The sequence below is a fragment of the Durio zibethinus genome, chromosome 19, assembly GCF_047325235.1.
Source record: "Durio zibethinus cultivar Kanyao isolate XHJ-2024 chromosome 19, ASM4732523v1, whole genome shotgun sequence".
NCBI classification, from domain to species: domain Eukaryota; kingdom Viridiplantae; phylum Streptophyta; class Magnoliopsida; order Malvales; family Malvaceae; genus Durio; species Durio zibethinus.
The window spans coordinates 23,442,029-23,468,689 of record NC_143180.1 but is presented as its reverse complement, the minus strand read 5'-3'; the positions used below and the strand labels follow the sequence as shown (position 1 = coordinate 23,468,689).

General features: G+C 32.2%; 4 protein-coding genes across 4 annotated transcripts; 3 read left to right on the top strand and 1 right to left on the bottom strand.

The window, feature by feature from the left end:
* The first annotated feature begins 3,927 nt into the window (after window positions 1-3,927).
* Window positions 3,928-6,854, top strand: LOC149513564 (putative disease resistance protein At3g14460). Its single transcript, XM_089748719.1, has 2 exons — window positions 3,928-6,127; window positions 6,685-6,854. Exons 1-2 carry the CDS (start codon window positions 3,928-3,930, stop codon window positions 6,852-6,854), a joined length of 2,370 nt encoding a protein of 789 aa, XP_089604845.1.
* A 4,766-nt stretch (window positions 6,855-11,620) lies between these two features.
* On the top strand, window positions 11,621-17,733 carry LOC111309419 (putative disease resistance RPP13-like protein 1). Its single transcript, XM_089748870.1, has 2 exons — window positions 11,621-17,176; window positions 17,594-17,733. The coding sequence occupies exon 1, from the start codon at window positions 13,602-13,604 to the stop codon at window positions 15,948-15,950; it is 2,349 nt and encodes a 782-aa protein (XP_089604996.1). The 5' UTR covers window positions 11,621-13,601; the 3' UTR covers window positions 15,951-17,176; window positions 17,594-17,733.
* LOC149513563 (putative disease resistance RPP13-like protein 1) lies at window positions 12,078-13,526 on the top strand. Its single transcript, XM_089748718.1, has 2 exons — window positions 12,078-12,205; window positions 12,980-13,526. Exons 1-2 carry the CDS (start codon window positions 12,078-12,080, stop codon window positions 13,524-13,526), a joined length of 675 nt encoding a protein of 224 aa, XP_089604844.1.
* Window positions 17,734-22,280: 4,547 nt separating the features above from the next.
* Window positions 22,281-24,668, bottom strand: LOC111309417 (cytochrome P450 83B1-like). Its single transcript, XM_089748869.1, has 2 exons — window positions 23,658-24,668; window positions 22,281-23,014 (listed from the first exon to the last, which is right to left on the bottom strand). The coding sequence occupies exons 1-2, from the start codon at window positions 24,552-24,554 to the stop codon at window positions 22,403-22,405; spliced, it is 1,509 nt and encodes a 502-aa protein (XP_089604995.1). The 5' UTR covers window positions 24,555-24,668; the 3' UTR covers window positions 22,281-22,402.
* Between the last annotated feature and the right edge of the window lie 1,993 nt (window positions 24,669-26,661).

The window sequence follows — 26,661 nt, the reverse complement described above, 5'->3', positions numbered from 1 at the left end:
ACAATAACTATCGACCCCAATGTGATTCATGAGATCCAAGTCTTCTTGCTTCAAAATCATTAAAGATCAGAATAATCACTTTTCCCCATCTATATTGAGAAATTCTCTTTTCTATTAGTAAGCAATATTATAATTATTAAACCAATGATGATTATATCTATTATAACATATGAATCTGTGATTTTGATCACTAAATATTAATAAAGTAATTATCAAGAATTTTTTGATTAGGTGTGATTGATTACTTAAATAAATTTATTTTTTTAAAATGATTTTAAGTTTGACTAAATGATTTTAAAAGAATAGGTTTTGGTTTACATGATAAAATTAAGTTTATAGGGATGTTATTAACATTCTCACAGTGATCATTCAAAGGATGATATCAATTAATCTTATATTGTCTTTAATAGTCTTAATTAAATTGGTATATATTCTTAATATTTCTCATTACTTTATTTATTATTTAAATATAAAATTTTTCTTATGTTTTCTTCAACACTTTGATCGAACCTCTAAATAGTTTTTTCACTTCAATAGATCTCAAGAAAATATGTTCATTTCTTATAAAAGGTTTCGTCATTTTTCCTTTAATTTTGTTATTTTGGAAATAAAGTGAAAATCTTTGATATTCTAATCATTTTAAATTGTTTACTCACATACAAAATTTTTAAAAAATTTCATGCTCTAATTTTCTTAAAATTTCATAATCAGTCAAGTTCCCCACTTATTCCAAAATTTATTAAGCATTATGTGATAAAATACATTTACAATTATCTATTACATTTTTAGCTCTTCTCTCCCTTTTTTATTCTATCAATTTAATTTTTTTCATTTTTATTTATAGAAATAAATGAAAATTTGTAATATTGAAATAATATTCTAAATTCTCCAACATTTTGATGAAATTTAGAGAAGTTTTCATTTAGAAATTTTTTATAAAAATTGAACACTTTTGAATTTCTTAAAATTTCATTATTGGATTAAATGGTGTGTCTACAATTGTTTATTGTTGCACATTTTTTATAAAACAGAAATTGTGTGAAGACATAAACAATTATTACGTTTGTCTGAAGAACTTTAAAACTTTATTTATTTTTTCATTTTTTTAAATGCTCTTTTAAACAAAGATGTGAGCAATGCGGGTTTCACCTTTAGTACGCTTTTCAATGTTGAGAACTAAGATTTGATTATGAATTGTCAATCAATTTATTTATATTTTAGGAATCAATACTGATTTCAAGGTAACAGTCATTTTAATCAAAAAATTTAATTCAAAAATATTAAATAGGATATTAGAGGAATCAATGCTCTAAACCTTGTTAGAGATAAGCCTAGCCTTTACTTATCCATTTCAAACCAACATCTCGACTTGCTTATGGATTAAAGAGCATGCCTTTCCTTTTTATTCTTGATGACAAGCAATTTGTATAAACTATTTATTGTTTCGTGTTGTCACGTATGCATCTAGAAAAATACTTGTAGGATGACAACCTTGAGTTCTTTATCAATCATTAAATGATGCAAACAATATGTTGTCAAACAATTGTATTAAAATCAAGTAGTTCATTCCGTTCTATTGCAAAGACAATAAAGACTAACCAAAGAAACATGTAATGTGATCTATTATAAATGACATACTTAGATGATAGTTCAATAAGATGCCTCAAGGGCATATTTAGAACATATCGTTTTATTTCTAATCTATGTGACAAGATTTTACATCACATGCTAGACATGAGTTTACATTGCAAAAATTTTCACTGTCTTTAACAAGAAAATAAGTCCTAATTATAACTAAATTTCCAAGATAGAGTTTTGGTTGGATTTGAAAGGTGATATAGCTGAGATGATGTGGTTGGATGATATGCCTAGTGATGTGGATTTAGGTGACAAGGCAAGGTGATGTGGTGAGTGACAGTAGGGTATGCTTATTGACAGACTATGACAGATTAGATTTTTCAAGGTTTTCACAAAAGTTAGAGGTTTGTAATAAGTCGGAAGCTTTGACCAGGGTTTTAGGCTACTTCGGTGGTTATGGATGGATAAGGAAGGTGTTTTGAAGGTTCGAAATGAGAGAGATGATGAGATTTCCTCTAGATTTTAAGAAAAATTTTGGAGGAGGTTTAGAATTGACTTTCTCAAAGAGGGACAAACAAGAATCAAATTTTAAGGCTATTAAAATGAAAAATTAAAAATTTTTAATATTTAAATAATAAAATAATAAAAAAGTAATGAAAAATGTTTATTATAGATATTATTTTAAGGCTATTAAAGATAATATAAACTAATTCTACCGATAAAATAATTTCCAAAGAGATAACAAAAAATGCAATTAAGATGAAAAACTTGAAAGAAATGAGGCAAAAAAAAGTGTTGCATCTAAAAAGAAAGAGATGCCCAATCAATGATTTGATTCTTGTTTTTTAGGATATTTCTTTAAAAATTTTATGATTTATCTACTTTTGTTTATCCAGATTTTCATAATTATTTTTTTATTTTTCAATTTTTTGTATTTATTTTATTTTTATTTTTGTTTCAATTGTTTAAAAATAATAAAATATATAAAAATTTGGATAAAAGATATAAGAGGGGAAATAAAATAAAATGGTTTATTATAAGAAGGGAGAATGGACTATTGGTTAGCCCTATTAATCGACTAAAACCCAAAGTTACTAATTAGAGACAAATAATAATTCGGACTTAAATTGATCAGTTTATAGTCCAATTAAAAGTTAAACAAAAACTTTTGAAATTTAAAATCTCAGATTAAATGGGTACTTACAACATTTGATAACAGAGTGTTATAAAAAGTGGTTTTTCTTTTCAGATTTCAGAGTCCCAATTTGTTTGCTATTATTCGTAGATCAAAGATTTTCACCCTTTTAAAGATTTTTAAAGTTTGCTTGATACATTTTTTTTTTCTGATATATGGTCTACTTTTTTCTTTGTCAGCCAATTGCTAGTAAAAATGGATTTACCCTTATGTCAAATCAACACAAGTACATTTACTTTAAGGAAAAAAAAGTTGGAATTTTGATATAGGGTGGGTTTGTATAGTTGCCAATTTTTTGTTTTTGAATATTTTATTTTAGTTTTTATCATTTTATTAAATTTTATAACGTGTTTTGATATAATTTTTTTCCAAAAATTTGAGAAGAGAAATTTATTAAAGAAAGTGATTAAAATTTTAAATTGTAAGCTTAAATCTTATTAATAATATATATTTTTTAATTTTCAAACATCAAAAATTTCACTCTAACGAGCATTATAATCGAACAGATAAATAATATTTATGATAATAATATCAAAAATATTTTTAAAATATTAGAAATATTATTTTTGTACTTTTAATAATTTTCAAAAAAATTTTAAATTTTTTGAAGTATCCAACAAGGATGAGTCTCGATTTATAATGTATGATCTGATTAATGATTTGGCTCAATCAGTTGCCAAAGATATATGCTTCAGAGTGGAGGGTGACAAGGCATTGAACGTTTCCAGTCATGCTCGGCATTCATCTTACATTGATGGCAGGAAAGACGGAATTAAAAATTTAAAAGTCTTTAACGGAAAGAAGGGTTTAAGAACCTTCCTACCGTTGAAGATGCCTGGAGGTTGGTGGAATTTCTCTAATCAAGTTGTCAGTGAGTTGTTGCCAGAATTTAAATACTTGAGGGTGTTATCTTTACGAGGGTGCTACCTAACGGAGTCTCCCAATATTATTGGAGATTTGGTGCATCTGCGTTATCTAAATTTTTCTCTCACTCTAATCGAAACTCAGCCGGATTCAATATGCAAGCTTTACAATTTAGAGACCTTGCTGTTGCGGGGGTGTTTCGTCTTCAAGAGTTTCCTTCTGAAATGAGATTTTTAATTAACCTAAGGCATCTTGACATTACAGGTGCACGTTCGATAAAAATGATGCCAATGGGAATCGGTGAACTAACCAATCTTCAAACATTGACAAATTTTGTTGTGAGTCAAGACAATGGCCGTAAGATAAGGGAGATGGAGAATTTGTCTAATCTTAAGGGTGGACTTGTTATTTCAGAATTGCAGAATGTTGTCAAAACTCAAGATGCATGGGTGGCTGGGTTATGTCGTAAGTCGAACCTTCGTGATTTAGGTTTGAAGTGGAGTTATAATTTTGCAGGAGAAGAAATTCACAAGGACGTGTTGGATTCACTCCAACCTGCTAAAATGCTTGAAAGGCTCACCATCGAATGTTATGGAGGTGAAACATTCCCAAATTGGATTGGAGATCCTTCATTTGAAAACCTATCGATTCTGGATCTGGATTACTGTCCAAATTGCACATTATTACCAGCTGTTGGAAGATTACTGTCGCTAAAATCGCTTTCTATCCGGAGGATGAGTAAGGTAAAAAATGTGGGTGCTAATTTTTTTGGAAAGGATCTGTCGATTAATGCATTTCCGTCACTAGAGAGATTATGTTTTGATGGCATGCCAGAATGGGAGGAATGGGATCCCTGTGAAGTTGATGAAAATGTAAGGAGTTTCCAACACCTCCATGAGCTCATCATTTCAAATTGCCCCAAGTTGTTAGGAAGTTTACCTAATCGTCTTCCTTCCTTGACTAAGCTAGAGATTAAATTGTGTCAACAACTGAGAAGTCTACCTAGTTGTCTTCCTTCATTGGAGAAACTTGTGATTCAACAATGTGAGCAGTTGGCAGTTTCACTCTCAAGCCTTCCGAAGTTGTCTGACTTAAAAATTGATGGTTGCCAAGAGGTGGTGTCTACTAATTGTACAAATTCTGGCTCATTCATGGAAACAGTCTCTCTTTCAAACATTTCAAAATTCACTTCTCCAATGGAGGGGATGATGTTAGGGTTGATAAAAGTAGAACATCTTTTTATAAGTGGATATGAGGAGCTAATTTCTTCATGGCTGAACCAGGAAAGACTCTCAACACATTTGAGGCCTCTTCGCTTTTTGGAGATTCACAATTGTTCAAGACTTGTTTCCATAGGTGCAGAGGACGAGAAGGAAGAGCATATGCAATTAGGAATCCCTCGTCATATTGAACATTTGACCATACAATATTGTGAAAGGCTAGAAAGGCTATCAGAAAGCATACATAGCTGCAGATCCCTTACGAAGCTACGAATTGAAGGATGCCCAAGATTGATTTCAATTTCAAATGGAAACTTGCCACCAAATGTAAGACGTTTAACCATTATGCTGTGTGAGAATTTGCTGTACTTGCTGGATGGAGTAAACAACAACATCTACTGCACGCGTCTTCTAGAGCACTTGGTAATTGGAGGTTGCAAGTCTCTGATATCTTTATCCTCAAGGGGCGAGTTACCTGTTAGTCTTCAACATGTTGACATTTATTCTTGTGAAAAGTTGACATCCTTGTCAGCCAATGGCAAGTTACCCATGGGGCTTAAATCCCTCCGGATTAATTATTGCCCAGCACTAGAGTCCATAGCTCAAGATATTGAACAGAACTCTTCCCTTGAATTGATAACTATCGACGGTTGCGATCATTTGAATTCTTTGCCTCGTGGATTAAACAAGCTCAACCATCTTGGGGAGATTCTTATTGGGCGTTGTTCGAGTTTGATTTCATTCCCAGGAAGTGTGTTATTAACCACCAAACTCAGAAAGCTTCATCTTTCTGGGTGTGAAAAACTCCAGGCCTTACCCAACTGCATCCACAACATCGTCTCTATGCGAGAATTGTTCATATTTGAGTGTCCAAGTGTGATATCATTTCCACAAGAGGGGTTCCCTCCCAATCTCACTGCACTTCAAATCTGGCAACCCAATATTTGCAAATCAGTGATCGAGTGGGGTTTGCACAAACTAACCTCCCTTAAACATTTGTCCATCAACGGTGCTTCTCTAGATGTGGTGTCATTCCCATGTGAGGAAATGCTTCTGCCCCGCACTCTCACCTCCCTCACCATCTGCGGTTTTCCAAACCTAGAAACTCTATCCTCCAAGGGCTTTCAAAATCTCAAGTCTCTTGAATCATTGGGCATCCATAGTTGTCCCAAGCTCAAATTCCTTCCGGAAAAGGAGATGTTTGACTCACTTTTGCAACTCGAAATTTCTAGATGTCCATTGCTAGAAGAACGATGCAAGAAAGATGGAGGTCAAGAGTGGCCCAAAATAGCCCACATACCTTACATTGGAATTAATACTTGTTTCTTAACATAGCCCACATACCTTACATTGAAGTTTGAAGCAGCTTCATGTTAATTTGTCAACGGAAGGAACGCCAAGAAATAAGGTACATGTCACTTTGCAATTATATGATACTTATTTGAAGAACTTTAACGTACTATTAAATAAAGTGCTCAAGTGATTTATTTTCATGATTATTGTTTTTTCGATTCCATAATAAAAGGTTCATTAGTTCAATCCCTTATACACACAGCTTTTTGTTTTACATTGAAATGGAAAATATATATATAGAAAAAAAAACCATGTTTAATAAAAATAGAAATTCATTAAAATTAAAATTGGACTAAATATAGTAGAGGGACAATTTCAAGAGCAGAACAGATATGTTAAATGTTTATATCTATTAATCATTTTGTCTCATTGACATCTGATTTTTTTTTGCAGAATCATTCAAGAATGGTTTCAATTATTAAATGCTTGTTATGTTCTTATATGCGTGAAGATTAATTTGATATCTAAATTTAGTTTCAGTCAGTTGGAAGTTGCAGAGGCCAGTGAGTAGTGCCTTTATAGGAGCACACAAAGTGGTTTGCAAAAGCAGATGGAAAGACCTGAAAAAGATGAATGCTGTTTACTTAGCAGAAGTATGGATTGCCTTCACTGCTGTCAAATTGACCATATGGCCGCCTGAATGAGTCAGTACCAAAATCTCTGCCTCAATCCCATTGAGAACTCAATTTGTTATAAATGATGAGATATTAAAGTTTTATTGCCAGACTTGTGAGTGAGGACAGTGTCAGTGGCGCAAAAATTCCCCAAGGGAAACATTGTTTCCTATGAAAGTGGTAAGTTATTACTTAGTTATTACTTATTTCCAGGGTTCTGAAATCTTTTTAAAACGTTCTCCTTTTATAGCAAAGGAAAATCATTTGTACTTTATGTTTTATGTACAATATTTTTGTCTTTTAATCTGAAAAAGGTGCTCCTCCAGAACCAGCAATTAGTGCCTTGAACATTTCATATCCTTGAATCATGTTCCACCATCCATAATCCATGTATCATACTCTTGAGTATATAGATTCCATGTTTATGATCAGAAACCATAAATTATAAGAAATCATGATACTTAGCATAATGAAAACTTCCAGCCTTGCTAGGATTCCTTTCGCTTTTTTTTTTTCTCCCCTTTTTTGGTACTTCCATTTTTATCCCAAATGCTTCTAAACAAAAATCTGTTGTTGTGCAACTAGTCTGACAGGACGAAATAACTTCAATCCATTGGTGGTTTCGAAGTTGTTAGGGCAGCAGCTCCTTTCCTACAACAGAAATCTTTCCTCCTCCGTGTCAGGGGTGCAAGCATAAATGATGAGATAGGGTAAGAACTTTATCAAGGAGGTAAAATTGGCTGAGCTGAGACCTTCTGTAAAGGCCAAATTGATATTCTAAATGTAAAAGTTAAAATTCTTTGTAATATTGTTCTGTTGTGCAATAATGTTTGGAAGTTTCATTCCACTGTAGCTCAATTCTTCATATTGATGCATAAAATATCCTTTCCTTAAAGCATTGATCAGCAGCCTTTGTTTTTTCGATGATCGTTTCTTTCAGATTGGTGGAGCTACAAGTTAAAATCTTTGCCTGGATTGAGCTTTTGAAGAATCTGAGGTTGTATGATAAACAATGTAAAGCAACACAGCTTCATGTGGTTTTCTTTTATACTTGCTTTGAAAACTGTTTGCCTTTATGTATGAAGTTTTAACTATTTATAATAGTGACTAAACATTTTGATATGCTTCTTAGATCTTTATAAGCATTCTGGCTCGGCATAAAGAAACATCTACGTTGATGGAGACAAAGTGCTTCAGCTGCTGAGCTCAAGTATTGGTTTGAGGAGCTCATTTCAATCATCAAATCAGGGGTATGTCCTGTCTTGACAAAAAAGAACACAAGAAGCTTATAATAACTATTCTCAATTTATTCTGCAGAATTTCAGCTCAATTTCATGTGAAAGGAGCTTGCGAAAAAGGCCTGTTTCCAAAGGAGTCTAAATTGAATCAGTATGCTACTCCAATAACTGTCTAATATATTATGCAAACCCTGCATAATACTTCCTTCAATATGAACGCAAAAAACATCAGAGCTTATTTAATTTTTGGAGCTTAAATTTTTATGCAACCCATAGTTATTGCTACGTTCAAACAATAGGGTATGATGTGTGGGTGCATATGGGTATGTATTTGGTTGTGTTGAAAAGACGCATATGGGTATGTGTTTATTTGAATTGAGAATACTTCATATGATTAAAAGAGATTGACACTACAAGGGTTTAAGTTTTTAGTGACGTTTTTTTTTAAAATTTTTAACAACGTTTATAAACACCACTAAAAGATTTGCAATGTTTACGAAAAATGCTAGTCAGAGTGCTGGCTATACACACGTCGCAAAAAATATTAGTGTTTTTTATAAAATACCGCTATATTAGCAACGTTTATATCTAAAAAACGTCACTATTTTAGCGATATTTGTATATTTGAGATGCCAGTAATTTAATGACGTTTTTATCATAAAAAACATCATTAATTTGGTAACATTTGTAGCGAAAAAAATGTTGCTAATTTAGCAACATTTGTGTTTAAAAATATCGTTAAATGCTAAAAATAACGACATTTGTAATAAAAACATCACTAAATTTAATGGCATTTTCTAATACAAATATTACTAAATTCAACATTTAGTGGCATTTTTAAATATAAATGCCGCTAAATCAAAACTTTTACTTTTTTTTAATTTTCTTTTAATATTTGTTATAATTAAATAAAAATTGTTAAAAGAAATAAAAATGAATTTAAATTCATGAACTGAATATTATAAATATTTAAATATCTAAATACATAATTTGTTCCAATATACATGTAACACAAAGTTTAATACATACAATAACATTTCACTTTGCATTTGTTTTCCTTTTGCCCATCAACAGACTCCATGGAAGGAATTGTACTTGCTTTGAGTAGAGCTTTACAACGCCATTCCTCATCTTGGCTTTTATTGCTAAAGAGAATAGTTTTCCAAGAACCTCAAAATGTGCTGTTAGAAATGTATCACATTATATTTCATTTATCTTTTCCGCAACTCTATATTTCATCCTAATTGAAAAATGTCACTAGGTAAGCTATAAAAAGTACCATAAAATTTGTAATGCAAGATAAAATCAAAGAAGATATATAAGATCTCATTGTTACATACATGCAGAAATAACAAAGAAATAGATTTAACCAAAGCAACAAACTAAGATATATTTTTTGGCCAATGATCAAGATAAATGCACAAGGCAAAATGATGTACATTCCCTCTCTGAGTGCATTTCATGAAAATGCCTTTCATAATCACAGTTATTCCATTTTGCATATTTCATTATGAAATTGCTAGACTTGAAATGCAGTGCCATATAATTTGAAAGAAGGAGAATATACAAAAGGCTAAGAGATGGATCTTCAATCAAGTTCACGTTTGATTATATTGGAAAAAGATAAAGATTATTTGATTCCATGAAGTTTATAAGATAAACCATTTCAAATCATATTTTCAGCTCGTAAATAAATTCATAAAAATAAATGGATTCAAATGCTTCAAGAGGGAAATAAACCAATCCTTCAAACTAAAATGACCATGCAACAAAGTTTCAAGAGAAAAATACAAATTTTGTAATAGTTAAATCAACTATGCTGCACCTTGAACTGATGGTATAGTTGTGTCTGTAGAGATTAATGCTTTTTTAGACTTAGCAGCAACAAAAACTGTATCATGGAATCATTAAAAAGTAATTAGAAAAAGTAATTTTTTCCCTTCAATAGTTTTCAAGAAAATACTTCTGTTTCTTTCAAGAGGTTTCCTCATTAGATTAATTAAATATTTTATGAAAATAATTCATTTTTATTTTTAAAACATTTTAAATTAATTTTAATATTTTCCTTTAATTCTGTTATTTTGGAAATAAAATGAAAATCTTTGACATTCTAATTTTTTAAATTGTTTACTCACATAGAAAATTTTAAGAAAATTTCACACTTACAAATTTTTTAAAAGTTTCATTAGTCAAATTCCCCACTTATTTCAAAATTTATTAAGCATTATGTGATAAAATGCATATACAATTATCAATTACATTCTCAACTCTTTTATCCCTTTTTTATTTTAACAATTAATTTTCTATCAATTTAATTTTTTTCATTTTTATTTTTAGAAATAAATGAAAATTCTTTTGTTGATTACTTTTCTATCAAATTAATTTTTTTCATTTTTATTTATAGAAATAAATGAAAATTCGTAATATTGAAATAATTTTCTAAATTCTCCAACATTTCAATGAAATTTAGAAAAATTCTCATTTAGAAATTTTTTAGAAAATTGTACACTTTTGAATTTCTTAAAATTTCATCTTTGGATTAAATGGTGTGTTTACAAATGTCTATCATTGTATATTTTTTATGAAATAGAAATTGTGTGAAGACATATAGACAATTATTACATTGAGGTTTGGTTTGTCTGAAGAATTTTAAAATTTTATTTATTTTATTTTATTTTTTAATGCTCCTTTAAACAAAGGTGTGAGTGATGTGGGTTTCACCTCTAGTGGGTTTCACCTCTAGTACTCTTCTTAGTGTTGAAAACTAAGATTGATTATGAGTCATTAATCGATTTATTTATATTTCAGGAATCGATACTAATTTCAATATCCCAGTCGTATTTATCAAAAAGCTTAGTTCGAAAATAGTAAACAAGATATTAGAAGAATTAAAGCTCTAAACCTTGTTAGGGATAAACCTAGCATTTACTTATCCATTTCAAACCAACATCCTGACTTGCTTATGGATTAAAGAGCATGCCTTTCCTTTTTATTCTTGATGACAAGCAATTTGTATAAAGAAGTTATATGTTTCGTGCAGTCATGCATACATCTAATGCATGCATCTAGAAAAATACCTATGGGTTGACAACCTTGAGTTCTTTATCAATCATTAAATAATGCAAACAATGTGTTATCGAACAATTGTATTAAATTAAGTAGTTCATCCCATTATATTACAAAGACAATAAAGACTAACTAAAGAAACATGTAATGTGATCTAGTATAAATGACATACTTAGATGATAGTACAAGAATATGCCTCGAGGGCATATTTAGAACATTCCGTTTTATGCCTAATCTATATGACAAGATTTTACATCACATGCTAGACATGAGTTTACATTGTAAAAATTTTCACCGCCTATAACCCAAAAAAAAAATCCTAATTATAACTAAATGGTATGCATTATGCATTCCTAAGAGTACTTGATATTTGATCATGGAGGATATGTCACTTGCACATAATTTAATGAGAAGTCTAAGATGTCTAAAGATTTTAGGAATTATACCTGAGCAGATTGTCGTGATACAAGATCCAATAAGACAACTATATGTCTGAGCTTGTGAGTTGGGTTTAGTGTAGCTGTGTTTTATCTTGATTAGAACTTTTCGGGTTAAGACCAAGCTTTAGCTAGATCAAGCCCTTTGAAAGAATTTTAGATTGGCAAGAACTCTTCAAACAAAATTTGGGTGTTGGCACTCTTTTAGAGCACTTTGGTGAAACAATAACTTTTAAGGTTAAGTTTTGGTTGGACTTAAACTCTTTGAGTAGAGTTTTGATTTGATTGGACTTTTTGGACAGAGTCTTGGTTGGACTTTGAACTTTTAGATAGAGTTTTGGTTGGATTTGGAAAGATGATATGGTTGAGATGACGTGGTTTGGATGATATGCCTAGTGAAGTGGCAAGTGATGTGGATTTAGGTTCTTCCGGGTTTTCGTGAAAAGTTAGATAGAGGTTTGTAATAAGTTGGAAGCTTTGAGTGAGGTTTTAGGCTACTTCGGTGGTTATGGATGGATAAGGGAGTTGTTTTGGACGTTCGAAATCGGAGAGATGATGAGATTTCCTCTAGATTTAAAGAAAAATTTTGGAGAAGGTTTAGAATTGAGTTTGTCAAAGAGAGACAAGAGAATTGCTTGAGGTGTGTTGAATGAAAATTTGGAGGCTTTAGGCTTAGAATTCATTTGGGAAATAAGTTATGCGGGAATTTATATTTGAACAATTACAAACAAAATTAAGAGAACTCAAGATTTATTGCCTATAACATTAAAATGCAAACTTTAAAAAATATGTAATGTTTCTACAAATTGAATGTTTGAGATGACAATCCACATCCTCAAATTTCATAATGGAAATTTAATCTATATCAAAGCATATTTCCATTGTTCTATAAGTTCTTTGAGTGAAGGGGCAACTATTGATATGTGCTTAAATCCTTTCTTTCAATTGGTTGTATCTCATATGATAATTGCATTTATTATTTGGATCACAACTCTCTACTGATGGATTTAGAGTTATTTTCAAAGGCATAGGGTAATGTACTGCCGTTTTACTAGTAAAGGCAAAAGATCAGGAATTAGAATTGAAAATTTTTCTTGATTGTTTCTTGGTCATCTTTAGTTACTCATTGGTTGGATAATAGATTAAGAGACGAGAGTAAGTGGAATTGTTTGAAGGCAAAGGTTTGCTTGAAAGGTTAATTGTGGGATTGGTTAATAAAGATAAGGCCTTTGAAAGAAGTTATATATGGTTAGATAGTAAAATTAGTTCATCTGATAAGAATGGCGTAGAGTAAAGCCTACTACCCATTGCCCTTCATAAATTACTGATTGAGCATCTCTTTCTTTTTGGATGCACCACCTTTTTTTCCCTCATCTGTTTCAAGTTTATACACATAATCTCTGTGTTTTTGCAGGTCAAAAGCCATGTCCGTCGTTGAAGCTGCTTTATCTGTGTTCTTTGAAGGGTTGTTTAGTAAGTTGGCCTCTTCTGAGTTTCTCAACTTTGTAACTGAGAAGGAAGTTTGCGAGGAACTCAAGAAGTGGGAAAAGACTTTGCACAATATTCATGCAGTGCTAGATGATGCAGAGAAGGACCGGCATGTGAAAAGTTGGTTGGTCCAGCTTCAAGACTTGGCATACGATGCGGATGACATATTGGATGAGTTTGCTACAGAAGCTTTGCGACTCAAGTTAAAGAGGGAACATCAAGATCACAGCGCCAGTAAGGTACAAAAGCTCGTTCATACTTGCGTTACCAGGTTCAGCAGTCATTTATCATTTAATAAGGAAATGATGTCCAAGATAAAAGAAATCACTGCTAGATTTCAAAATTTAGAAGCACAAAAAGGTGTCTTGGCTTTGACTAAAAGTGGTGGTGGGAGGCGAAAAAGAGCATTGGAATGGCGATCAACCACTTGCTTGGTGAATGAAACTCAAATCTGCGGTCGGGAAAAAGACTAGGAAGCAATCCTTGAATTGATTTTTGGGAGTGATAATAGCAATATTTTTGGAGCTTCTGTGATTCCCATCGTTGGCATGGGAGGGATTGGCAAAACAACGCTTGCTCAGCTTGTCTACAATGATAGTCGTGTAGATAATCATTTTGATCTTAAAGCATGGGTCTGTGTTTCTGAAGACTTTAAGATGGAGGAGATAACGAAATCAATTTTGCGATCAGTTAGTTCTGAATCTTCTAATGCTGGAGATGATTTGAATAAGCTTCAAACAGAATTGGAGAAGAAGCTGGTGGAGAAAAAACTACTTCTGATTTTGGATGATTTTTGGCTTCAAAACTATGATGATTGGAGTCGTCTAATATCCCCTTTTGGCGTAGGAACTACGATTGTTGTGACAACACGTGATAAAACTGTTTCATCAATGGTGGGTACTATCCCAGATTACAAGCTGCCAACGTTGTCAGATGATGATTGCATTTCTATATTAACTCAACATGCATTAGGAGCAAAAGATTTTAGTGGGCATCCAAACTTGGGAGAATTTGTTGTACAGATTGCGAAAAGGTGCAAGGGTTTGCCCTTGGCAGCTAAGACCATTGGAGGCCTTTTGCGCAATAAGGTGGACATTGGTAAATGGAAAGAGATACTAAAAAGTGAGATTTGGAATTTACCAGAAGAGAGGAGTAACATATTTCAAGCTTTACGATTAAGCTATCATCATCTTCCTGCAGATCTAAAGCGATGTTTTGCTTACTGTGCCTTACTCCCCAAAGACTATGAATTTACCGAGGAAGAAATAGTCTTGTTATGGATGGCAGAAGGCTTTCTGCGAGTGGAAGCTACAAAGCAAAATGAAGATTTGGGTCATGAGTACTTTCAAGAACTTGTACAAAGGTCATTTTTTGAAATATCCAACAAGGATGATTCTCGATATATAATGCATGATCTGATTAATGATTTGGCTCATTCAGTTGCCAAAGATATATGCTTCAGAGTGGAGGGTGACAAGGCATTGAACGTTTCCAGTCATGCTCGCCATTCATCTTACATTGGTGGTAGGAAAGACAGAATTAAAATGTTCCAAGTCTTTTACGGAAAGAAGGGTTTAAGAACCTTCCTACCGTTGAAGATGCCCGAAGGGTGGAGGTATATCTCTAATCAAGTTCTCAGTGAGTTGTTGCCAGAATTTAAATACTTAAGGGTGTTTTCTTTACAAGGGTGCTACCTGACGGAGTTTCCCAATATTATTGGAGATTTGGTGCATCTGCGTTATCTAAATTTTTCTGGCACTATAATCAAAACTCTACCGGATTCAATATGCAAGCTTTACAATTTAGAGACCTTGCTGTTGCGGGGGTGTTCTCGTCTTGAAGAGTTTCCTTCTGAAATGAGATTTTTAATTAACCTAAGGCATCTTGACATTAGAGGTGCAGATTCAATAAAAATGATGCCAATGGGAATCGGTGAACTAACCAATTTCCAAACATTGACAAATTTTGTTGTCAGTCAAGACAATGGCCGTAAGATAAGGGAGATGGAGAATTTGTCTAATCTTAAGGGTGGACTTGTTATTTCAGAATTGCAGAATGTTGTCAAAGCTCAAGATGCATGGGTGGCTGGGTTATGTTATAAGTCGAACCTTCGTGATTTAGCTTTAGAGTGGAGTTATAATTTCGCCGGAGAAGAAATTCACAAGGACATCTTGGATTCACTCCAACCTCCTAAAATGCTTGAAAGGCTTACCATCGAATGTTATGGAGGTGAAACATTCCCAAATTGGTTCGGAGATCCTTCATTTGGAAAGCTATCGATTCTGGATCTGTATTACTGTCCAAATTGCACATTATTACCAGCTGTTGGAAGATTAACGTCGCTAAAATCGCTTTCTATCCGGAGGATGAGTAAGGTTAAAAAAGTGGGTGCTAATATTTTTGGAAAGGATCTATCGATTAATGCATTTCCGTCACTAGAGAGATTACGTTTTCAGGACATGCCAGAATGGGAGGAATGGGATCCCTGTGAAGTTGATGAAAATGTAAGGAGTTTCCAACACCTTCATGAGCTCATCATTTCAAATTGCCCCAAGTTGTTAGGAAGTTTACCTAATCGTCTTCCTTCCTTGAAGAAGCTGAAGATTAATTTGTGTCAACAGCTGAGAAGTCTACCTAGTTGTCTTCCTTCATTGGAGAGACTTGTGATTCAAGAATGTGAGAAGTTGGTAGTTTCACTCTCAAGCCTTCCAAAGTTGTCTGACTTGGAAATTAATGGGTGCCAAGAGGTGTCGTCTACAAGTTGTGCAAATTCTGGCTCATTCATTGAAAGAGTCTCTCTTTCAGACATTTCAAAATTCACTTCTCCAATGGAGGGGATGATGTTAGGGTTGATAAAAGCTGAACGTCTTTTTATATATGTGGATGTGAGGAGCTAATTTCTTCATGGCGGAACCAGGAAGGACCCTCAACACATTTGAGGCCTACTCGCTTTTTGGAAATTCATAATTGCTCAAGACTTGTTTCCATAGGGGCAGAGGACGGAAAGGAAGAGCATATGCAGTTAGGAATCCCTTGCCATATTGAACATTTGAGCATACACTGTTGTGAAAGGCTAGAAAGGTTAGCAGAAAGCCTACACAGCTACAGATCCCTTACGGTGCTAGGAATTGAGGGATGCCCAAGATTGATTTCAATTTCAAATGGAAACTTGCCTCCAAACGTAAGACGTTTAACCATTAAGGAGTGTGAGAATTTGCAGTACTTGCTGGATGGAGTAAATAACAACATCAACAGCACGCCTCTTCTAGAGCACTTGGTGATTGAAAATTGTAAGTCTCTGATATCTTTATCCTCAAGGGGCGAGTTACCTATTAGGCTTCAACATGTTGACATTTATGGTTGTGAAAAGTTGGCATCCTTGTCATCCAATGGCAAGTTACCTATGGGGCTTAAATACCTCGATATAAGAAGATGCAGAGCACTAGAGTCCATAGCTCAAGAAATTGAAGAGAACTCTTCCCTTGAATCGATGGTTATCTGCGGTTGTGATAATTTGAGATCTTTGCCTCGTGAATTAAACAAGCTCAGATATCTTAGCCTTTCTCGGTGTGAAAAGCTCCATGCCTTACCTAAATGCATCCACAACATCGTCTCTATGCGAGAATTGCTCATATTTGATTGTCCAAGTGTGATATCATTTCCGGAAGAGGGGTTCCCTCCCAATCTCACTTCACTTACAATCTTGCAACCCAATATTTGCAAGTCAGTGATCGAGTGGGGTTTGCACAAACTCACCTCCCTTAAACATTTGTCCATCAACGGTGCTTCTCTAGATGTGGTGTCTTTCCCATGTGAGGAAATGCTTCTGCCCCGCACTCTCACCTCCCTCACAATCTTCGGTTTTCCAAACCTGGAAACTCTATCCTCCAAAGGCTTTCAAAATCTCAAATTTCTTGAATCATTGGAAATCCGAAGCTGCCCCGTGATCAAATTCCTTCCGGAAAAGGAGATGTTTGACTCACTTTTGCAACTAGATATTGTTGACTGTCCACTGCTAAGAGAACGATGCAAGGAGGATGAAGGACAAGAGTGGCCCAAAATAGCCCACATTCCTTGCATTCTAATTGCTAATTTGTTACCGGAAGAAACGCCCAGAAATCAGGTGTATGTCAACTTTGCAATTATATGCTACTTATTTGAAGAACATGAACGTACTATTAAATCAAGTGCTCAAGTGATTTATATTCTTGATTATTATTTTTTTTATTTCATAATAGAATGTTCACTAGTTCAATCCATTACACACATAGCTTTTTGTTTTACAATGAAATGAAATATGTATAAAAAATCTATGTTTAATAAAACTACATGGACTAAATTCATTAAAATTGAAGTTGGACTAAACCGATAGGATTGAGGTAGTAAAGGAATCAAATTCAGACTTTAACCTTTTAAGTTTAAGCATTGATAAAATCCTGGTTATTAAATTGGGGACAGGTATTTTTGAAGCTCATTTGTTAGAAACGAGTGAATCTCTTTTATGCAAAACTTTTGATTGTAGTGTAATCTATATTTGCAGAATTGAGAAAGAAGTTCTTCCTTCCGTCATGGAGTATAATGATTTAATTTAGAAGTTATTGGAACTTGCAGATGGTTCTCTCCAGGTTTGATACATGGATTCAATGTTTTGCTACCATTTTAAAAGAAAATTTAGGAATAGTTTCAGAATGAGTAGGTCTTATAGTTTATTTCTATATATATTTTTTTCTTATGTTAATGACTCATTCATGATATCCTCATGTCTTTGGCTTTTCTTTATGTGTACTTCCTTCTGCCATACCTGTGATTGGTCACAGAAAAGACTGAGTAACTATGGCATTGGATTGTTTACTAAAAGTTAGAAAACTTTAGAAAATTCTTTTTTGTAGTCTATGAAACATATTTCTTTCAGTCTTCTGGTAAAAATTCCCTATAGGACAATTTCAAGAACAGAACAGATATGTTAAATGTTTATATCTATTAATCATTTTGTTTCATTGACTTCTGATTTTTTTTTTGGCATAATCATTCAAGAATAGTTTCAATTATTAAATGTTTGTTATCTTCTTTTATGCTTGAAGATTTATTTGATATCTAATTCTGGTTTCAGTGACTCGCAGAGACTAGTGAGTAGTGCCTTCTTAGGAGCACACAAAGTGGTTTGCAAAAGCGGATGGAAAGACCTGAAAAAGAAGAATGCTGTTTACTTAGCTGAAGCATGCATTGCCTTCACTGCTGTCAAATTGACCCTATGGCAGCCTGAATGAGTCAATACCAAAATCTCTGCGTCAAACCCATTGAGAACTCAATTTCTTTTAAATGATGAGATATTAAAGATTCATTGCCCGACTTGGGAGTGAGGACAGTGTCAGTGGCGCCAAAATTCCCCCAAGGGAAACATTGTTTCCTATGAAAGTGGTAATGTTACAACTATACACAGACTGCCAAAAAAATTAGTTATTTCCAGGGTTCTGAAATCATTTTGAAAGGTTCTTCTTTTATAGTGAAGGAAAATCTTTTATATTTTATGTTTAATTTACCATAATTTTGTCTTTTAAACTGAATAAGGTGGTCTTCCAGAACCGGCAATAAGTGCCTTGAACATTCCATACCCGTGAATCGTGTTCCACCATCCATAGCCCATATATCATACTCTTTGAGTATATAGGTTCCTTGTTTATGATCAGAAACCATATATTATAAGAAATCATAATACTTAGCATAATGAAAATTTCCAGCCTTGTTAGGATTCCTTTCTCTCCTTTTTTTTTCTCCCCTTTTTTGTACTGCCATTTTTATTCCAAATGCTTCAAAACAAAAATCTGATGTTGTGGAACTTGTCTGACATGACGAAATAACTTCAATTCATTGGTGGTTTCGAAGTTCTTAGGGCAGCAGCTCCTTTCCTACAACAGAAATCTTTTCTGTGTCAGCAGTGCAAACATAAATGATAAGATAGGGTAAGAACTGCATCAAGCAGGTAAATTTGGCTGAGCTAGGGCCTTCTACAAATGCAAAATTGATATTCGAAATGTAACAGTGTTAAAATTCTTTGTAATATCATTCTGTTGTGCAATAATGTTTAGAAGTTTCATTCCACTCTAGCACAATTCTTCATATTGATGACATAACATATCCGATCCATAAAACATTGATCAAAAGTCTTTGTTTTTTCCGATGATAGTTTCTTTCAGTTTGTTGGAGCCACAAATGAAAATCTTTGTCTGGATTGAGCTTTTGACGAACCTGAGGTTATATGATAAACAATGTAAAGCAACAGAGCTTCATGTGGTTTTCTTTTATACTTGCTTGGAGAACTGTTTGCCTTTATGTATGAATTTTAACTATTTATAGTAGGCACTAAACATTTTTATATGCTTCTTAGATCTTTATAAGCACTCTGGGTTGGCGTAAAGAAACATCTACGTTGATCGAGGCAAAGTGTTCCAGCTGCTAAGCGCAAGTATTGGTTTGAGGAGCTCATTTCAATCATCAAATCAGGGGGATGTCCTATGTCTTGACATAAAAGAACACAAACTCAAGCATCCATTTATTCTGCAGAAGCTTATAAATAACTATGCTCAATTTATTCTGCAGAATTTCAGATCAACTTCTTCATGTGAAACGAGCCTGACAATCTTTAAGGAGTCTAAACTGAATCAGCATGCTACTCCAAATATTGTCTCATAAATTATGCAAACCCAGCATTGTACTTCCTTCAAAATGAATGCAAAAAACATCACAGCTTATTTTAGGCAATTTTTGTAGCTTGAATTTTTTATGCGACTCATAATTATTGCTATGTTCGAACAACTGCACATCTTAAGTCGGGATATCAGTATTTGTCAACTGGCTACAGTGGATCACAATTCTAGCATGTATCATGCTCAATAATGGAGGAAAACCATCCCTTACAAGCTTAGAATTTTTCCATTGCGTCAGAACTTTTGTTTTCTGTTAGTCATTTTCATTCTCTCTTTATTTTCCCTGTTCACATTCTGTTTCAGTACAAGAACTGGGTTACCAGAACTTGAAACAAAAAGAAACCATAAATATTTAAATACTGGAAAGTTATGTTGTCTCCACAAATAATGCAACCTATCCAAATGCCTGTGAACTGAAACATATCATTTTTATAAACCGAATGCCTGTAGAGCGAAACTTATCGCTTCTATTAACAGAACATAAAATTAATTGGCAGGAAAGAAGCGAAGCACTCAAAACTTCTAAATATACAAGGTCAAACTTTGTCATGGATGGTTTAGATTCCAATTATGAAGTAAGGATACGTTTGAACCTCTTGCGTATTTGTGTTACATTGTTAACACTTTAATGCTTACGACATACGTACCAGCTGGACCTGTCGGAAAACATTACATATCGAACTTGATCGGATTCGATGAAAAAAAAAAAAAAAAGACAATTCTTGTACGGATAAGGACATCCTATGTTTTTTTAGTGCTGTATTTACATCAAATTTTCTTTGTAAGGGTAATTGACCTTTAAAAATCAACCCGATATCTATTATATATTTTTAACATATGATTATAATATATAAAAAATACTCTTTTTTTATTATCTATCTTGCCATATCCATATCCTTATTTTTCACAAATTGTCATGATGTCACCATATACATATTATATCGTAAACATGTCCGTGTCCATGCTTCATAGGATTCCAAGCATTACCTGTAAAATAAATCATAACAAAAACTTAATAAAAATAAAAAACAAGTGTCTGGATTTTTTACCCTTTAGAAAGATGAAGGACAGTTAGTTATACTAGTCTGGATGATAGAAGTGAAGTTCAGTTTCAGGATTTTACTACCACAACTATTGCCTAACAGATCAAATGACCTCTCAAGACAACCATAGTTGGTAGATGCTGCATAAAACAGATGGACTCAATCAGTTTCTAATTGATTATCATTTTCAATTCCACTATCGTTTTGATTATAACAATTCACTCACCCCCCAAGATTGGATTTTATCATACACTCATTCAGTTTCTAATTAATTAGCATGTTCAATTCCACTATCTTTTGATTATAACAATTCACTCACACCCCAAGATTGGATTTTATCATTTGTATCAAAGTGAATGCATATAATCTATCAATCAAATCACAAAATGATAATACACAAATAAGTACAAACCTCAGCTCCATAAGCCATAAATATTCAAATATATAATTAAGATTCATGTAATTAATGTAATTATTTTTTAAAAAAAGTTTTTTTTTGCTAGGAAATATATTTTATTATTATATATTTAATTGGATATAATTTTGATAAAAAAAATATGCATATAATTTTGAATATAAAATATTAAAACACAAATTAAATTTAATGGAAAAATTATAGTAATAATTTAAAAAGCTTATGTCTTTTATTCCACTATGTCTTTGGTGAGTTTCATAATTTTAAAAATTTTAAAATTTCAAATTTAAATATTTGATCTTTTATTTGAATTTCTTAAATTACATAATTTTTGCTATCCTATCTTCTGCGTTCTTGGTTTTCAAACTTGCACTTTAATTAAAAATTTTGATTTTCCTGTTAAGCTCTACTTTGGTTGCTTAGTACGGTGGATTAGCTACCATTACCCTGAACAAGGTGATCACGGGAGGGAAGAGTGAAGCTGCAGGGGGAGGCTGGCAGCATGAAATCGACAGCCCAGCCGCTCTCTTCGGATGGTGCCATTCACGGCAGCATCACATCACTGCCACCAATTTTTTATTTCGATTTTCGTCCTTTTATTTACTTTTTAAAATTAAATGAATAAAACTTAATTAATATAAAAACTTGGGTCCTTGTTGGGCGATACATTGGCTTTCGGGTTTTCAAGCTCAAATAAATTAAATTACGGATCTTTTAAATCTAAATATCCATATAAATAGTCCGATGCAATTAGAATCTAAATAAATTCAATTGAATTTTTAAACACGCTCACAAATTATGTAAGAAAAAAAAATTATCATTTCAAGAGTTTTTATCCCATGGATTCAGTTTGGTGGAAGCTACAATGGAATTTTTACTTGACTTAATCATAGTCACAAAATTTAACTCCTAATAAATGGATAGAATTTTGTTTTAAATATTTCAATTGGTTAAATTTGGTTTTTATTAATAAATCTAATCTCAATTTGTATTTTTTTGGTTGTGGTTTAACTACTTCAAAATTCTGTTATAACTTCCACAAAATCAAGTCTATGAGACCATAACTCTTCATAACCAACACATGTGGACATTGATTTTATCATAAAATACACTCAAAACACAAAATGTAATTGAAACACTCCAAACCATAGCAAGCAGCAAACTAATTTAACCTTACATGGATCGAATCAAACATTAAACTTCCTAGCTACAAGGAAAAGAGCATTTTTTTTGTGCATAGCAAGACCAGGTATCACATCAAAGTCTAAGTCATCCTTGTCCGTCCCAACCGGCATTTCCCAATCAAATTTGCAAAGCAGATTGGCAAGGGCTAGCTCTACAGTTGCAACTCCCATATGTATTCCAGGACAGCCCCTTCTTCCAGCACCAAATGGTATGAGCCCAAAGTCATGTCCCTTGAAGTCGATGGAGCTGCCAATGAATCTCTCAGGATAGAACTCTCCAGGGTTTTCCCAAGCTTCAGGATCTCTTCCTACTGCCCATGCATTCACGAAAACTAGTGTTTTGGCAGGTATTTCATACCCGGCTATATTGCACTTCCTAATTGTTTCTCGTGGCACTAATAATGGAGCCGTTGGTTGCAATCTGAATGTTTCTTTTATCACAGCTTTAAGATATGGCAAACCTTGAATATCATCTTCATCTACGAAACCTTTGTTTCCATTGAGATTTCTGATTTCCTCTTGAACTTTTTTCATAGACCTAGGATTCTTCATTAGGAAGGTCATTGCCCAAATCACGGTTGCAGCACTGGTGTCGGTCCCACCAACAAATACATTCTACATAAAAAGAAAACAAAATGGGTAACAATCGTACTCCTACTAGGAAGTTAGAAAATTAATGATAACCCTGAATAAATGAGTACATTTTATTTACAATATGAGACTTTTTAAAATATATTGTTTCATTTCAGCCTTAAACTAAAACTTTCATGTTTATCATTACTAATTCTGTTTTTCTTTTTCTTTTTTTTAAAGAGGGCTGTAGTTTGAAAATGAGAAAAAAGGTTAAATTATATACTAAAATTTAAATCTCAAATTTGTAATAAATAATTATGTAAATCAATTTAATTAAATTTCAAATTTTCATCTGTGATCTTTTAAATTATTCCAAATACATGCTTCCTCCTCCATCAATTAATGTGACATTAAATTCTTGACAATATTTAACAGACAATTAGTGCCATGTGTATTTAAATTGTGGATTGATTGATCATTTGAAGATTCACATGGAACAGAAGTGCCTAATTGCATCAAGCTTCTAACATTTGACTGCCAAAAAAAATGAAATTTGAAACAATTTTAAAATGTTGAGGGAGATTTTTAGGTTAATGATGAACACGAAACATTTTTTAAAAAATCGTGATTTGAATAAAATTTACTAAAAAATAACTAAAATAAGTTTTGAGTGAAGATCGATTACCATCAGCACAGCTTTTATGTGATCGAAAGTGAGATCAACTTGAAACACACGATCCTTCCATATTTGTAGTAGAACATCAAGAAAATCCTCTTGCTCGGGTTTTGGCCGATTTGGATCAAGATGTTCATCAATGAGTTCTTGATAAAAGGTATCAAAGTCTTTGAAATTTTTTTCTAGACGACCAAGTAAACCGGAGAGTCTATCGACCCAACCCATGAAAGGGATATAATCAGAAAAGAAGAAGCTCCCAACCATGGCCTGAGTTTCCTTAAGCAACGCATCGAATCTACTTCTTTCAGTTCCTTCTTCTTCATATCTCTTGCCGAAACTTACTCTATAAATTATTCTACTTGTAAGACACATCAATGCCTCACTCAAATTGATTGGTTTCGAACCGACTGATGCTCTGGATACCTTTTCGATCATTTGAGCAACTTCATCTTCTCGAATGGGACGATGAAGTAACACTCTGTTAGGGTTAAAGAGATGGACGACGCATATTTTCCTAATCTCTCTCCAATAAGAATTATAAGGTGAAAAACCCAAATCTAAGCCATTATAAGATAACTTTTGCTGGCCACATAAAGTAGGCCTGCTACAAAAATCGAGGTCATGGGTTTTCATGATCTCTTTGGCCATGTTTGCCGAAGAAATTACTAGAGTTTGTCTATGACCAAGTTGCAAGGACATTAAAGGACCATATTTTTGAGAGAGCTCCCAAAGATAAATATGAGTAGCCGCTGAGCTATTAAGCTGGAGTAAGTTGCCGATCAAGGGAAGACCAGACGGGCCAGGGGGATGAAGAAACTTGGCAGCATTTTTGTTTCTATGTTTTTGGAGAAAGAAGAGGATGAAGCTAGGAAGGGCTAGAAGAACAAAGAAAAGCGACAATCCCATTGAAAATTTCTAATTTAGAGTAATCCACTCAATATTTGAGCAACTTGTGAAAATCTGGAAGAAGAGTGTTCCCTTATATAGACTTTAGCCGATGAATGTGTCCAAACATTTCAGGAAACAAACAATAAGCTGCAGATTCATGCATGATAACCATCCCGCATTCGCATGTATTGTCTCGTTAATTTGACTCTCATTTGAATTAAAATAATGTTTTTAAATATAATAATTTTGATTTAAATGTTCCAAAAAAGTATAAGAATTACATTATTATAAATTAATTCCTACTCATATATATATATATATATAAGGAATTAATTTACTCTAGTTTAAAATTTTTTAATTTATATAATTTTTTAATCATTAATTTTAATAAATTAAGAGGATGCGATTCAATCATTTTTTCTCTTTTTGGGTTATCATTATAGTATAAAAATTTTTAATTTTACACTGGTTTCTAATATTGATTTTAATAAATCTAATGATGAGATTAAATTTTTTTTTTTAATTATCTCTTTCTTTTTTAGATTTATTGAAATTAATAATTAAAAAATGTAAAACTACAAAGTTTTATATCAATGCAAATGAATCTTTTCAAATATATATATATATATATATATATTGGTTACAAAAGAAAAACAAAAATACTAAAAGATTTTAAATTCTGATGGAATTGTGCCCATACATCTACGAAAATTAAACAACCTACAATTACTTTAGGAGTTATTTAACCAAAAAAAGAATTTATACTTTTTTATTGTTCTATTAATTTTTTCCTTATATAAAATATAATAAATTCTGTTTTTACAGAAGTAGTTTTTTTTTTTTTTTTTTAATTGGGGAGCGGATATTCAAATCTTGTTTTTTAAATGGAGGATAATGCACCAAACAATTAAGGCAATTTATGGCTACAATAGTTTTTATCTCAAAGCTAAAATACCTAAGGAAATTTAGTTATATTTCAATGGAAAAATGATAGACAAGAGAAAACCTGACCTTGGATGGAAACTCTTTTTCTTTATCGGGTTTGTAAAAGTCAATAATAAAAACAAGATATTGAATTTATATTTGATATATTATCATTATATAGAACCATATTTATTTATGTATGACACTTCAAAAAAATTAATTTTAAAATTTTAAAATCATAAAAAACAAATACACTTAATTTTAAATATATATTTAAAATTATTTTTTTATAAAATATCATTGTGTGATTCACTTCTAATATATAACATTTATACACATAATGCATCAAATATAAATCTTTAAATCTTTAAATGTTCAGAGTTGTTGCTGGTTCTTGTTTTATCTAATCGTACACATTTAACACTAATAGCTTTTCTTACCTTCATGCCATATGTGGGTGGAAGAGAGAAAAATATAATTAAATAGAAATAATATGGCAAGTTTTTTATTATTGCACGAAAATTTAAAAAGTCATTCAAAACATGGATATAATAATAATAATAATAATAATAATAATAATAATAATAATAATAATAATAATAGTAAATGCGAATTGTGTGATTATCCTCACTTTTATATTTTCTTTACCATTTGTATTTCTTTGATTTCTCCATGCAACAGTATTAATCAAACTTATAATGAAAGGAAAAAAATGCAAAAAATAAAGTTGGGCATTACAATGATTTTTGTCCAATAATCAAACAAAGATAGTCAAAGACGACAAGCATCAAGAAAGAAAAATGAACTTGGATGCGTGCACGCATGCATCAATAATTCCTTAATTGTCGAATTAATGTTTTTCGTATCAGCCTATAAGTTTGATTTTACAAGAAAGAGTAGATGAATATAAGGATGATAAAACAACATGTATGTGATAGATTTCAATTTATCATAATCCAATCATTCATTTTTTTTCTTTAAATAAAAATTGAGCTAAGTTTTATCTTTTTAAACAACTTGAGTCAAGATAAAATAATGTTTGAGGCGCTATGTCCGATACTTTTAAAGATATATAAAGAATATTTGTTATTATTTATTAAATTTTTATTTATATATATTATATCAATAAAGATATTATGTAGTATTTTAATTTAATAAAAGACATATTTTTATATATAATTAATTTATAATTTATAATAAA